Genomic DNA, 15705 nt, shown 5'->3' with positions numbered 1-15705 from the left:
ATTCTATTTGGTTGTCTTCTGCATCTTGGGTTTGACATTTGTCATACGCCTCCTTTTTCTGCTTCATTCTAGATACAATTACCTTCGTCATCCAGGGAGGTTTGGAAGCCCTACTTTTCCCTTTTGTGGGAATGTATTTATTCTGTCCTCGAGCTATCTCATCTTTGAAGACTTCCCACTGATCTTTAGTTGTTTTACCTGCCAATCTTTCTTTCTAATCCACCTTGGCTGAGTCCTTTTTTAACTCACTGAAATTTGCCCTCTTCCAGTTGAGTATCTTCACCTTAGATGGTTCCTTGTCTCCTTCCATATGCACTCTGAATCTAATGATGTTATGATCACTATTGCCCAGATGTTCTCCCACTGAAACCTGCTCCACTTGCCCTACTTCATTCCCCAGAACTAGATCTAGCACTTCTTCCTTCCTTGTTGGGCTGGAAACGTACTGATCAAGAAAGTTGTCCTGTATGCATTTTAGGAATATTTCCCCCTCCTTGCCCTTTGCGCTGTTGTTTTGCCAGTCTATGTTGGGATAATTAAAGTCCCCCATTATCACAACTCTATTGGCCTTGCATCTGTCTGAGATCTGCTTGCAGATCTGCTCATCTATTTCCTTCCCACTATTTGGTGGTCTATAGTATACCCCTACCAGCGTAACAGCTCCTTTTTTGTTCCTTAACTCTAACCAGATAGATTCCGTTTTGCGGCCCTCCAGCAACTCAACCCTTTCCACAGCTATAACCGTATCCTTGATTAACATTGCCACCCCCCCCTTTTTTTCCCCTCCCTATCCCTCCTGAATACATTGTAGCCAGGAATATTCAGCTCCCATTCCTGTCTTTGCTTGAGCCAAGTCTCTGTTACTGCTACTACATCGTATCCCCCTATGACTACTTGAGCCTGCAGCTCACCAATCTTGTTTGCTAAACTCCGTGCATTTAGGCACATGCACTCCAAGACCGACTTGACCTGTTCTGCACTTCACCCCTGTGTTTTTTCTCAATTTTCTAGCTCTTGGTTTTTTGCATTCCCTTCCCCCCTCAAAACTAGTTTAAACCCTCCCCAACAGCATTAGTTAGCCTGTCTGCAAGTACATTCGCCCCAGCCCTGTTTAGGTGCAACCCATCCATATGATGCAGGTCCCACCCACCCCAGAACTGGTCCCAATGATCCAGAAACCTGAAACCCTCTTTTTTGGACCATTTCTCCAGCCAAGCATTCATATGCTTGATCCTGCCATTATGGTACTTATTTGCCCGAGGCACAGGGAGTTATCCAAGATCACCACCTTGGATGTTCGATTCTTTAGTATGTTCGCCAGCTTTTGATGTTGACCCTGTAGTCTCAGCCCTTTTTTTTTACCAATATCATGGATCCCAACCTGGATCACCACTTCTGGATGTTCTCCTTCCCCCTGAAGAATTTTATCCACCCTTTCTGCCATGTCTAAGACTGTTGCACTAGGGAGGCAACATACCATCCTTGACTCCCGTCTTCTGTTACAGAAACATTGGTCTATACCTCTCTGTTGTATCCCCTATGACAACAGCATTGCTCCTGTTACCTATGTCCGGCTGTTCAACCAATCGGTTTATACTGTCCTCCCTGGAGATATCAACACTCTCAATGTTCAATACAGAGTACCGGTTTGAGAGAGCTACACTATTGGGGGCATTCTGCCCAGCCCTCTCTTGAGGTGTCTGGTCCATCAAGTACTCACATCCTTTGAACAAGTTTGAAGCCCAAGGTTTTCTGTTGGTAAGATTAAATTTCTCTTTGCTGTCCCCACTCCATGCTTCAGTTTCAAATGCCATTGTTATATCAAATGCAAAGATTATTATTAATAAAATAAAATCCTTAATTAAATGCAACTATATACTGAATGAGCTTAACTGCTTTCCTTCATATGAGTCTACAGCATCAAGTTCTCATGCTGGGATTAGCACATGTTGCCCTAATGTCATAGAAAGACAAGATAAGTATTGTAGGAGTTGCTGACTGAGAAGAATTTTTGCCGCACTTCATTCAAAATTTTAATGCCAGAAGCTGGCATGGGTTTGTGACTGTAATAATACTTCTACTACTAATAATCCTTACATTTGATTTAGGGCTTTTTCACATCTTCTAGACGTCAAAAAGCGCTTCACAGAATATACTGTAAAGTGAATCGACTGTATATTTGAGGGCAAATACGGCAGCCAATTGCACACAGCAGTGTCCCACAAACAGTCGTGGGTTGAAGTGACCAATTTATTATTGTTTTTTTGAGGGATTATTATCATGCGTGTGGAGTAAGGAAACTTGCCCAAGGTTTTGCCCTGCCAGGAATCGAACCCAGGTTTCTTGCTTGCGAGGCGAGTGCTATAACCACTGAGCTACAGGACTCCACATTATTTGAACCTGTAATGATACACACACAGCTCTTGTATGGTGGTGAATGCATAACCAGCTATTACTCAGCTAAAACAAAAGATTCCAGCATCTGCAGTAGTTTGTGTTTTGTTACTCAGCTAATGTCAGTTCAATCCACGCCAGTACCATTTACTGCCTCTTGTACAATATTCCTCTTTGTAATATACAATCCTCATTCCTGTTAACTAGTTTTGCATAATAAATAGTCACAAGGGCAGGTTAGATGTTTTATACAGAACGTGACTGGAAAGTGACGTTCTCTGGTATTATTTTTTCAAATAACTTGGAAAAACAGCTGAAGAAACAGTCAAGGATCCAAATTAGTGCAAAATTGACTGCCATGTTTGCCTACAAAGTACACAGATTTATATACAGGAGAAAGAAGAAATATTACATATCCTGTGTATAAGCAGTTGCAAAGAACAGTGTCCCATATAATTCTATCTCCAGTGAACGATAGCAATTTCTATCAATGAGCTTCTTACAAGTCAATTTCCATAAGTGAACAAATAAGGCATAATTCCAACATAACAACAAGTAAACATTTTGCAAATATTATAATTTATAGAAATCAATTAATAATTCCAAACTTACAATTTGACACTTTTAGTAAAAATAAAATACAACCTTAATTTAAACTTACCTTATATTGTTCAATTTTAGTCTTGGAGAATAGAATTGGATATTTACTATTTACTTTCACGGGTTCTGTTTCCTGAAAAAAAATCAATAAATATTTTCTGATGAATAAGATATTTAAAAGGTACAGTTAACAGAGTAAATGAGTTCTCTAATCAATCTTGTCATACTGCTGGTGGCAGTAACACTCCAGCAACCTTTCTCCACGTTGTGCTAGCCTCCAGAATAAAATATGTATAAGATTTAAGAATGAAGCTTAAATAAAGGAATAAACATATGTAAACATGAAGCACAGCAAACTTTCTGTAAATTATCTATTTGGGGAACAGAAGTAGTTGACTACTAAATTATACTTACCATAACGTTTAATGACTCTATCACCCCACCCTCGCCCGGCTTCAATGGCTCCCCATCCCCCAGAGGAGAGTTCAAAATCTTCGCTCTCGCCTTCAAAGCCCTCCATGGCTTTGTTATCTCTGTGACCAACTGGCGCCATATAAACCGGCTTGCTCCACATCCCCCATCTGGCCCGCCCACCATCGGCGGTCGGGCCTTCAGGACCTCTGCCCCTAACCTTTGGAGCTGAATCCCACAGCCCCTTCACCTTGCTCCCTCCCTTGCCTCCTTCAAGGCACGTCTCAAGACTCATCTCTTCGACGAGCCTTCGGCCACCCTCCTATCCCTACCCTCCCTGTCCTCCATCCCTCCTGATTGCAATCCCCTGCTTGGGTCCAAATCCCTGACTGTCTAGTGCCTTGGGATGTCCGACGTGAAAGGCGCTATATAAATGTAATTTGTTGTTGTTGTTGTGGAGTCCTGTAGCTCAGTGGTTAGAGCACTCTCCTTGCAAGCGAGAGACCTGGATTTGATTCCCGGCAGGGCGAAATGTTGGGCCACTTTCCTTACTCCACATGCCGCTGTTTGCCTAGTAGTAAGTAGGAACCCGGTTGTTAGTCGATTGGCTTTTCCGGGGTAATAATTTCTTTAAAAAAAATAAGAAATTAGTCACTTTAATCCACGATTGTTTGTGGGACTCTGCTGTGTGAATTTAGCCATAAAAGATACAGTCAATTCACTTTACAGTATAAAACAAACACAAAATACTGCAGATGCTGGAAATCTGAAAACAAAAACAGAAGTTGCTGGGAGCACTCAGCAGGTCAGGCAGCATCTATGGAAAAAGGAAAGTGAGTCAACGTTTCAGGTCCACAACCCTTCATCAGAACTGGGGCATGTTAGGAGTTTTTTTTGACTCATTTTCCTTTCTCCATAGAAGCTGCCTGACCTGCTGACTGTTCCCAGCGACTTCTGTTTTGTTTTCACTTTACAGCATATTTTGTGAAGCGCTTTGAGATGTCTCAAAGACGTGATGTGGCACTAAATCAAATGCAAGGATTATTATTATTGTTAATCTAATTTACGCAGATACATAACCAATGTAGCACATTTTACATTTATATAACAGTTACATGTCAGGTGTGTATATGGTTAGGGTAGCAAAGAGGATGGAGAAGAAAGGCAATTGATCAAAGAGGCGGGATAGGTCTCGGAGTGCTAACAGTGGTGGAGCCTGGCACCAAGCCTGAGAGAGGGAGGAGGTTACCGTAAGCAGGTCACAGGGGAAGGTCTTAAGGTGTGATCTGAAAATGGGGAAGGACCGAGGGATTGAGAGGGAGAGAGTTCCAAAGTTTTGGAGTATAGGGCTTAAAGCACAGCCGGCATTGATGGGGCGGAGGGGACGAGGAACAGGCAGGAGGCTGGAGCAAGCGAGTGGAAGCGACAGGCAGTGGAGTGGAGAGTAAGCAGGTCGGAGAGGTAGGGAGGTGCCAGGGCCAGAAGGGATTTATAGATGAGTGTGATGATAACGGTCAATCCGTTCTGTGACAGACAGACAGTGGAGCCTGGTGAGGACTCGTGTGATGGGGGTACGGAATTTAGACAGGGCGAGTCTATGGGTGGCAGTGTTCTGGATTAGTTGGATTTTGTGGTTAATGGAGCTGGGGAGACTGGCGAGGAGGATATTAGAATAATAGAAGCGAAAGGTGAGGAAAGTGTTGTCGAGGGTTTCGGCTGCATTGGGTGTGAGATACAACAACAACAAAATTAGATTTGGATAGCGCCTTTCACGACGGAAGGATGTCCCAAGGCGCTGGACCACTGGTGGAGTAAAGCAGTCCTGGTTAGGGTCCGGATAATAACAATAATCCTTGCATTTTATGTCGCGCTTTAGCACTTCTTGGAGACATCTCAAAGCTCTTCACAGAATATAGTGTAAAGTGAATTGACTGTATATTTTGTAGGCGTTTGAGGCGAAATGTCCCAGCCAATTGTGTAGAGTAGTGTCCCACAAACAGTGTCCCACTTGTGGATTGATTGACCAAATTAATATTATTGATTTATTTTTAAAAAAATTTAAGAGATTATTACCCCCAGAAAAGCGATTCGCCAATCAACTAATAACCGGGTTCCTACTTACTGCTAGGTAAACTGAGGCATGTGGAGTAAAGGTGAGTGCTCTAACCACTAAGCTACAGCATTCCATGTGGGATAGGACTCGGATGTGGGATAGGAAGGACAGCTGAGGATCGAACCTGATGTCTAGGTTATGTACAGGTTCAATAAGTCGTTGACAGGAGCCAAGGAGTGGGGCTTGTCAACGTTCAGCTGCAAGAAGGTTGTGATCATCCAGGCTCTGATGTCCAACAAACAAGCTGACAGAACATCAGCGGGCCTGGAGTCGTAGCTGGAGGAGGAAAAGCAATTTGGGTGTCAGCACCATACATGTGGAAGTTTATCCGTGCCTGCAGATGACATCACCAAGCCACAGCATGCAAATAGAAAAAGAAGGGGGCCAATGATAGGGCCAAAAGTGGGAAGGTGGGGACAAATCAGATGAACTCTAGGATGGAGTTCCATGGAGTGAAGCAGAATGGCTGAAGGCTTGCCCGATGGGAGTGGATAGGGCAAGGGATTTGAAGCAAGCAAGGAATTGCTAAGCACTCTGGTCGCAGGAGGTTGCGGATATATGTTGGGGTGAGGCCATGAAGGAATTTGAGGATCTTGACTTCAAACTGCTGGGGTAAAAGGAATCAGTGGAGCAGATTGAGAATGAGAGTGATAGACTCACAGAGCCTGGTGTGGGGGAGGAAATGGGTTGCAGAGTTCTGGGCAGTTTTACAAATAAACCATATAACTGGTATATCTAGTTGTGTGATTCTGACCTGATATTTACTTCATATGGTAAAACAAATCTTTTCTTTAGAATATTCAATTGTAGAGGAAATCTGAAATCTTTTATCCAATTTGATAAATGTTAGTTTCTATTTTGAGTGTTCTTTCTCTATTCGGCAATTTCAATTACAATGAAGCAATCATTATTGAACAAAACAGAGCAATATGATATGTTTTAAACAATTTTATATTTACTTTTATTCAATATTACATAATCATAAATCTTGCATTTTAATTCACGATTAAACAGTTAAAGAGAATTTTACTCAGCAATATGTAACATATATACCTTAAGAGGCTCTGGAAATGGTGAGTCAGTGTCATTCTCAAGAACGTCAAGCTGTTCTGAACTCTCAATAAGAGTTAGCAGGATGCCCACGTTGGAATGTGCTTTTTTACTGTGGAGGAAAAAGTTCAGAAATGACATGAATGATTCTCAGCATAAACTTCATGTAAGAATTATGCTTGGGATGAAAGGATGCAGCTGTGGTAAGAGGCTGGAAAAGTTTTGATTACACACTCTAGAGTTAAGGAAGTTAAAATCTACTTTCTGTATTTAGAGATATCACAATAAATACATAATAAGTACGTAACTATCCAGATCTAATAGCTAACAGGCAAGTGTGAAGTGCGAAATAATGACCGACTTGGAATTGGTAGGAAGCCACATAAGTCACTTCCTGCGTGTTGCACGTACTATGCGCTAATGAATTGAAAGGGGAGCTAAAAACATTTCCCTGCACGTTGTGCATAGGTCCGCAGTAGACTGTAAGGCGGAGCTTAACTGACGCAGTTTTAACAGGGCTCTAACCCTCTATATATTCATCTTGGAGAAAGTGCAGAAATGATTCACCATAATGAATCCTGGAATGAAGAGAATTGATGCGGCTGAGATATTGGGTAAACAAGGGTGGATAAAGACACCATCAATATGGCATTAGATTGTGCAGACCAGAGCTTTAGAGGTTTGAAACTTTAATCAGCTGATCTTAGTTGGGACAGCAGTTAGGCATATTTGTGGCTTCAGCCCAATTGGTTATGAAGAGAAAAATCTGTTAGAAAGCCTTACTGGAAGATAATAATAATACTTGCATTTGATATAGAGCCTTATTACATTGTTGAGACGTTTCAAAGCTCTTCACAGATTATACTGTGAAGTGAATTGACTGTATAGTTTGTGAGCGAATAAAGTTGATGAGTGCTTGGTTGTGGAAGTCAGGTGCAGATAAGAGCACAAGTGACGTTCAGATGAAGAAGATCCTACAGCCCATTGATTTCATCCTTCTCGAATACCCATGCTACCATCCTCCCATTACAGTAACAAGCTTTTTCTTAAATGAGTTCATGGTTGATTTCTCAAACAACTTTCCTGGTAATCTGTTCCAGTTATTAACTACCCTCTGGTTAAAGAAATACTTGCTGGTATATGAAATTGCCCTTTTATATTCTAGAATCTGTGCCCTCTAATTCTCTTGCTTTGGTGTATTGTGCAATACTTTGGTTCGGTTGGTAAGGCTCTTGCCCTTGGGTTAAATGTGTGTGGGTTCAATTTCTGGAAAGGAAACTTATGGTCTAGGACACTCTAATGCAATGCTGGGGAGCCTTGCTTTGTTAGAATTGTTGTCCTTCATATGCGACATTTAGTTGAGGTTCCGTCCTCCTGTTCAGGGAACATGGCTGTTTGTCAGATGTTGCTCTGTGGAAGTTTGTTGCTGAGTTCACGTACAAATACAGTCAAAGTAGTTATTTACTTTTTCTTTCCCATTTACAATCTTATATGAGGTCCTTCTGGAATTTTCTTTTCAAGAAACTAAGCTTGCCTAATATACTGCATTGTTGGTCATTAAATGAGCTTTTAAATTGAAATCCCATCTGCCTGGTGGATGTTAAAGTTGGATGTCAAAGATACCATAGCATTATTCAAAAAGAGAGGAAGTTTCTCCTGGCCAACAATCCCCCAGATAAAATTGGTCACTCATTTCATGGATGGTTCTAGCATAATGCTGTGCACAAATTGATTGCTTCGTTCACCTATAAAATACACACATTCACCACTTTATAATATATCCTGTGAAGCACTTTGAGACATCTTGAAGGTGCTATATTATAGCAGAACTGGTGCTAAACTGGTACCATGGGAGCTAGGTAACGGGAGCCCTCTCCATTAGACTAGTGGAGTGGTGGGGCTTGGACCTGAACACAGGGAATAACTGAGATCCTAGGGGTTTCTCTTTGGTTCTAGATTGTAGCACGGGAAGTGTTGCTGCTGGAGCTGGTGGAGAGAACCCAGAGAGCCCATGGCACATGGTCTGACTTGTCAACCTTCCCAACTCTTCTCTCCACAAGTTGTAGATCATCCAGAACTCTGTAGATCATGTCCTCTCCCGACCAGGATTCATGACCCCATCACCCCCACCCTCGCCCTTCTCCACCGGCTTCCCATCGCTCAGAGGTTAGAGTTCAAAATCCTCGTCCTCACCTTCAAGACCCTCCATGGCCTTGCCCCTTCCTACCTCTGTGACCTGCTAACCTGTTATCAACCTGTCCACTCCCTCTGCTCAGCAGGTTTCGTCTGCTCCATGTCCCCAGCCCGCCCCACCATCAACAGTCGGTTCCTTCAGCCTCTCTGCCCCAACCTTTGAAATTCCATCCCACATTCCCTTCACCTCGCTCCCTCTCTTGCCTCCTTCAAGGCACTTCTCAAGACCCTCCTTTTCGACCGTGCCTTTGGCCACCCTCTTATCCACCCCACCTTCCCTAATCCCACCCCCCTTCCCCCCCCACTCGGGTCCAAATCCCTGAATGTCCAACGCCTTGGAACGTCTCCTGACGTGAAAGACGCTTTACAAATGTAATTTTGTATTGTATGTCTCTGCATGCTTGCTCTAACCCAAGTTATTCCGTATTTTGGTACAATATCAAATGCAAGGATATTATTATTACATTATATAAGCGCTAACTTATTACCTTGATATTCATTATGTGACAAAACACATGCTAATTTGTTCCAAGTAACAAAGAAAGCCATAGTAAAATGGAACACAAGAGTATACTTACATATTTAAATGTAGATTTGATATTTCTGGCAATTCATGAATGAATGGACTTGCAATTTCAACAAATTGGTCAGGTTTCTTTATTATGAACTCTGTAGGTTCACAGAAAATATATTAAACAATCAACTATAAAACAGTGTAGTACCTCGACCGGAGCGGTGGCCCTCATCTCCCAAACCTCCCTTGGTCTATCCCCTTACTCCTCTGGCTGTTTCCTCTCATTTAAGCACCTCACCCTGTACCATGCCTCCTCTCTCTCCCTCAAAATTCTCCTAGTTTGCTGCCTGCCCAAATCTCCTGGCTCCTTCTTCAAGGATATCTCCTCTCAACTCTGTCCCTCTGCACTGACTTCAACCTTCACCTCAATTTCTCCTGCCCCACCTCCTCTCTACCCTGAACCTCACCCTCTATATTAATTCTCCAATCCATAACTGTGGCCACCCGTTTAACCTCGTCATCACCCATAGCCTTGATATCTTTGGTCTGTCCATCACAGACAAGGTTACCTTTGACCACTTCTTCATCTCCTTCTTCTTCTGCATCCCACAAACAGTCGTGGATTATTGTTTTTTTGGGGTTTGTTTTCTTGAGGGATTATTATCAAGCATGTGGAGGAAGGAAACTTGCCCAAGGTTTTGCCCTGCCAGGAATCGAATCCAGGTCTCTCGCTGTGTCATCCGCATACATGCAGAAATTTACCCGGGTCTGCGGATGACATTGCCGAGAGGAGGCATGTAGATAAGGAAGAATAGGGGGCCAAGGATGGAGCCTTGGTGGACTCTGCACGTGACCGCGGGAGGCAAGAGGAAAAACCCATGGCACAAACTATGGGAGTGCGGTCCCACTAAGGTAGGTGAGGGAGGAGAGGCGGTAAAGGACGATGGAGTGGTTGACTGTTGACCGCAGTGGAGAAGTTCAGGAGGACAAGGAGGTAGGTCTCTCACTCCAAAAGCTGCCAAAACCCTCATCCATGCCTTCGTCACCTCCCGCCTCAACTGTTTAAACGCCCTCCCAACCGGTTTCCCCTGCTCCACTATTCACAAAATGCAACTAATTTAAAACTCCACCACCTGCATTCTCACCCATACTAAACTCTGTACCTCCATTACCCCAGTCCTTGGCTCCCTGTCACAGAGCGGATCGATTTCACGATGTTCACTCTTGTATTTAAATCGCCTCACTTTCTGGTACCCCTCCTTTGTCTCCAACCTGCTCACTCCTTACACTACTACTGCTGCCTCCACTTGACTAGCTCCAGCCCTTCCCCTTGCCCCTCCAGACCCTCCGCCCCACCATCAGCGGCAGTATTGTCAGCCACTACGCTCTGAAGCTGTGGAACACTCTTCCTAAATCCCTTTGCCTTACTCCCTCTCTCCCCATTTTCAGGTCACACTTGAAGACCTTCTTCTTTGACCGTGCCTACAGTCACCTTCCCCCTCCCCCTGGCTCGGCATCAGGCTCCGCAACTGTTAAGAGCTCTGAGCGGGCGTCCAGCATGAAGGGCACTATATAAATGTAAGATGTTGTTGTTGCATGAAGCTGCTTTTTAAATGAGTCCAGAAACCTCTACCACCTTTCATGGCAATCTGTTCCAGCCATTGATTACCCACGATGTAAAGAGAAATTTGGGGATATTTTGTGCTGAAATTGCCCTTTACAACTCTAAACCAAAGTCCCATTGTTCTATTATCATGATACGTCCTAAAGTATTATATTAGAATACATTAGAATATATAGCACAGAAACAGGCCATTCGGCCCAACTGGTCTATGCCGGTGTTTATACTCCACATGAGCCTCTTCCTGCCCTTCCTCAACTAACAACAACAACAAGATTCCATTTATAGAGCGCCTTTCACGTCGGGAGGACGTCCCAAGGCGCTGTACAGTTGGGTCAGGATCCGAGCAGGGGGGAAATGGTCAGGGTGAGGGGAGGGAAGGGAGGGAGCGAGGAGGGGGTAGAGAGTTGAGAGGGGCGCTGAAGGCACGGTCAAAGAGAAAGGTCTTGAGACCGGCCTTGAAGGAGGAAAGGGAGGAGGCGGCGAAGGTACTGGTGGAGGGAGTTCCAGAGCCTGGGGGCTGAGAGGCTGAAGGCCCGACCACCGATGGTAGGGCGATGTGGAGGAGACTGGAGCCAGAGGAACGGAGGGTACGGGCAGGTAGGTAGGGGGATAGTAGGTCGGAGAGGTAGGAGGGAGCAAGGCCGTGAATGGCCTTGTAGGTGAGGATGAGGATCTTGAATTCGATCCTCTGGGGGATGGGGAGCCAGTGGAGGCGAGCGAGGGTGGGATTGATGTGGTCCCGAAGCCTGGTGCGGGACAGGACACGAGCTGCAGAGTTCTGAATGACCTGCAGCTTGTAGAGAGAGGTGCCGGGAAGGCCGGCGAGGAGAGAGTTCCCATAGTCCAGCCTTGAGGTGATAAAGGTGTGGACCAGAGTTTCAGCAGCGTGAGGGGTGAGGTAGTGCCGTAGTCTGGCGACATTCCGGAGGTGATGGAAGGCGGTGCCAGTTGTGGTGCGGATATGAGGGAGAAAGGACAGCTCAGGGTCGAACAGAACACCGAGGTTCCTGACTGGCTTTGAGAGGTGGAGAGTGCAGCCTTGGATGCTGATGCTGTCAACTAAGCCTATCAACATAACCTTATACTCCTTTCTCCCTCATGTACCTATCTAGCTTTCTCTTAAATACATCTATGCAACAACTCCTTGTGGGATCATGTTCCACATTCACAATACTCTCTGTGTGAGGAAATTTCTTCTAACTTCCCTATTTGTGACTATTTTATATTGATAGCCCCCGGTTTTGGTCTCCCCTGCAAGTGGAAACATTTTTCCTATGTCTACCCTATCAAAACCGTCCATCGTTTTAAAGACCTCTATCACGTCACCCTCTTACCCTCCTCTTTTCAACAGAAAAGAGTGCAAGCACATTCAGCCTTTCCTGATAGGTATAACCTCTCAGTTCTGGGATCATCCTTGTGAATCTCCTTTGCACCTTCTCCAATGCCTTCCAAGGTTCTATAGAAATTTACCATAACTTCCTGCTTTTCATTTCTATTGATCTGAGTTTACCTTTTCACTCCCATTTAAAAATTTTTACATCTCTATGAGATGCCTTCTGAGTCACCTTCTCTCAAGATTAAAGCGCCCATATGCCTGATCAGGCCGATGTTAAAAATTCCATGACACCATTTAAAAAGAGAAGGGAGTTTCTACCAGTTTTCTGGTCAACAATTCTACAGATAATATTGTTTATTCACTTCATGACTGTTTGTGGGACATTGCTTTGTGACAATTGGCTGCTGCGCTTGCCTACAAATATGCAGTACACAATACACAATACACAATACAAGATCACATATTTTGAAACTTGAAATATTACAGAACTGTGTTTATACGCCCTTCCCCCATTAAGCAAGGAAATAACTGTTCAAAGCAGAAATTATACAAACTGCCTCTATTCTTAGCAAACTCAGGAGTATAACAATTTCTCTTCATGTATAATTATATAAAGATGATATAAGTAAATAGAGAAATTGGTAGTTTTACTAAATTATTTGTCCCATTAATACTAAAAATACCTCTTGGCTCTGCTGATGGAAGAGTGTGGTTTCTTGGTCGAATAAGCTTCCATCGAGGAATGGTAGGAGGCTTTTGTGGAGGTTTAAGGGGACAGGATCTTGTTCTTGAAATCATAACAGAATGGCTATATAGACTGGAAAATCCATAGCATCGTAGCATCTCTGAGGATTCTCCCTAAATGATGTAAAATTGCCATATAAAGTCATTCTGGAGAAAAAAGCCCTGACAATACAAAAAAAGGTAGATTCCAAACAGCTGTACAAGAAGGATATTGTGGCAATATCAATGCTGTTTTCAAATTCAGTATTCTTTGAGAAAAGAAGCATCTGGAATTTGAATAAGATGAAGGCTAATTTCTACAAGTCGCATCTGTGCTACATAAAAAGTATCTCTCTGCAGCAAAACCCACAATGGAGGTCCATATTTGCAGTTTATGGCTTAATGTACCTCATGAAATTCTCATGACAAAATTTTAAGCTACAGGAATACATGGCCAAATTTGGGATTTTATTCAGAAATATTTTCCAGCTGCAAGATCTGAGTAAGGACTGATGGTAGACTCGCTAAGCCTCTCCCTCATGAAAGGGGGTAAAAGAAGCCTAACTTAACGAGGGTTCAAACCTGCGCTTGTCAGATTTTAAATGACCAACGCTCCTTGGTGGGAAGGTAAACGAGATCTCCTTGAAGCTGAACTGGCTCCAAGACAACAGCTTGGCAACAGAATGTAAGAAATGGGTCAATCCACTGTGGGAGTGGCAGTAGTTTGGTTCCTGACCCGGAGAGTCCACAGTTCTCCAAGGCACTGCTGATAACAGACCAGCCAACCTGTCTTATAGGCATGACTTGGAGGGGAAGACCAATCACTGGAGGCATGGGTTTATCCCACACAGCTTCTATTAACCCTGCAAGGCAAAACCCTAATGGTTAGGGTTGTCCTCGCTGGAAAAGCAACAAGAAGTATGCCGGACAGTAATTTCAAAGGCAAACTGTGCCATTTTATTGGGTTAAATTCTTAACAGTATTCCAAAGAACACACTGGGGAACTCCAAGCCTTGACTTTGCCAACCTGCGTTGAATACTTTCTGGAAAGAGAATGTGTATTCTATTTCAGACGTGGGAATTTTCATATGTAGTTTTACATTTACATGGAACTCTCAGACTGTTTTGGATACTCTTAAGCACGGTGATGAGTTTCCACATGTATTGGACACCCAACTAACCAAAATGGGCTACGAATTGGTATAAACTCTATTGCATTGACTACTTATCAAAAATATCACTTCAGGTAGATCAGTGCACAATGGACCACAACATCATTACAATACAATATTTGTGCAACGCCTTTCATATAGGGAGAATGTCCCAAGCCGCTGGACAGTTAGGAATTTGGACCCGAGTTGGAGGGTGGCTGATTGATAAGGAATTGGCAGTTCACTGAAGTAAGAAGAGGCAAGGTCGTGGATGGCCTTGAAGGCGAGGATGAGAATTTTGAACTCTATTCTCTGAGGGATGGGGAGCCAGTGGAGCCGGGCGAGGGGGCTGGGGTGATGAGGTCACGGAGGTTGGTGCGGGAGAGGCCATGAGCTGCAGAGTTCTGGATGATCTGCAGCTCGTGGAAGGAAAAGTTGGGAAGGCTGAGAATCAGGGAGTTGGCATAGTCGAGCCTAGATGTGTTGAAACCATGGATGAGGGTTTCGTTGGCCTGAGGGTGAGATATTGGCAGAGCTGGGCGATGTTGCGGAGATGAGGGAAGGCAGAACAGGTCATGGAATGCATGTGGGTGAGAAAGGACAGTTGAGGCTCAAACAAGACACCTAGGTTCCTGACTAGCTCATTGAGGTGGAGTGTGCATCATGGGCATGGACATTAATGTCATCATTGGAATACAATTGCTGAGGTAAAAACCTTAGTAAATATAAAAATAGTAATTACCATTTTTTGAAGGAAAGCATGTTGGAGTTCTATTTGTGAGTAACTGGCACAAACCACCATCTGAGGGAATGCTGGGATGGCAGGACCTGCAGTCGAAAAACATAAGTATGTTTTGTTCTTTTCAGAAAAAGCTGCAACACAAACTAATTGGTTAATTTTTATAATGTTTTTATACTTTTTTCAAAGTAATTCAGAATACAGATTGGGCTGGAGTGTTGCAGGATTCAAACACAATCAAAAAGAACTTTTACCTTCCTATTATAAGTATTTACACTGGAGTGATTGAGTTTGCTATGATTGTCTTCTGAAGGTGGCAGCATTTGAAACATATTAGATGATACTGGCTTCAATTTGCAGCTGCTCTGGAAACTGGCCATATCTGGGCAAGACCACTTAGACAGTGGAGTCCTGTTGCTCAGTGGTTAGAGCACTCAACTCACAAGCGAGAGACTTAGGTTTGATTCCCGGCAACCGAAACGTTGGGCAAGTTTCCTTACACCACACGCTCTGTTTACCTACCAGTCTGTAGGAACCCGGTAGTCTATTGGTGGATTGCTTTTCTGGGGTTAATAATTCGTTAAAAAAAAAGTCACTCAATCCACGACTGTTTGTGGGACACTGCTGTGTGCAATTAACTGTTTCATTTCACCCACAAAATATACAGTCAATTCACTTTACAGTATATTCTGTGAAGCGCTTTGAGACATCTTCAAGATGTGATAAGGCGCTATATCAAATGCAAGGATTATTATTATTACACTGAAATGGTCTGCTTTGTGAGTTCACTTGTCCAGCTGGACCTAAGACTTGCTCATCTCATTCCTGCTATGAGCTGTGTGAACAGGCACAATGCC

The 15705-nt window shown here is 43.6% G+C and overlaps 1 protein-coding gene across 1 annotated transcript in view; it reads right to left on the bottom strand.

Moving 5' to 3' along the window:
- Positions 1 to 15705, bottom strand: part of adgb (androglobin) — a 109653-nt gene that overhangs the window by 58104 nt on the left and 35844 nt on the right. Inside the window, exons 10-14 of the mRNA XM_007894495.2 lie at positions 14852 to 14937; positions 12919 to 13093; positions 9340 to 9430; positions 6572 to 6680; positions 3056 to 3127 (exon numbers count right to left, since the gene is read on the bottom strand). Of these exons, the coding sequence (XP_007892686.1) occupies positions 3056 to 3127; positions 6572 to 6680; positions 9340 to 9430; positions 12919 to 13093; positions 14852 to 14937 (533 nt within the window). The remainder of the gene's footprint in view (positions 1 to 3055; positions 3128 to 6571; positions 6681 to 9339; positions 9431 to 12918; positions 13094 to 14851; positions 14938 to 15705) is intronic.

The sequence above is a fragment of the Callorhinchus milii genome, unplaced genomic scaffold, assembly GCF_018977255.1.
Source record: "Callorhinchus milii isolate IMCB2004 unplaced genomic scaffold, IMCB_Cmil_1.0 Scaffold3, whole genome shotgun sequence".
NCBI classification, from domain to species: domain Eukaryota; kingdom Metazoa; phylum Chordata; class Chondrichthyes; order Chimaeriformes; family Callorhinchidae; genus Callorhinchus; species Callorhinchus milii.
Note: the sequence above shows the minus strand (reverse complement) of the source record. Positions and strands in the feature narration are given on the sequence as shown.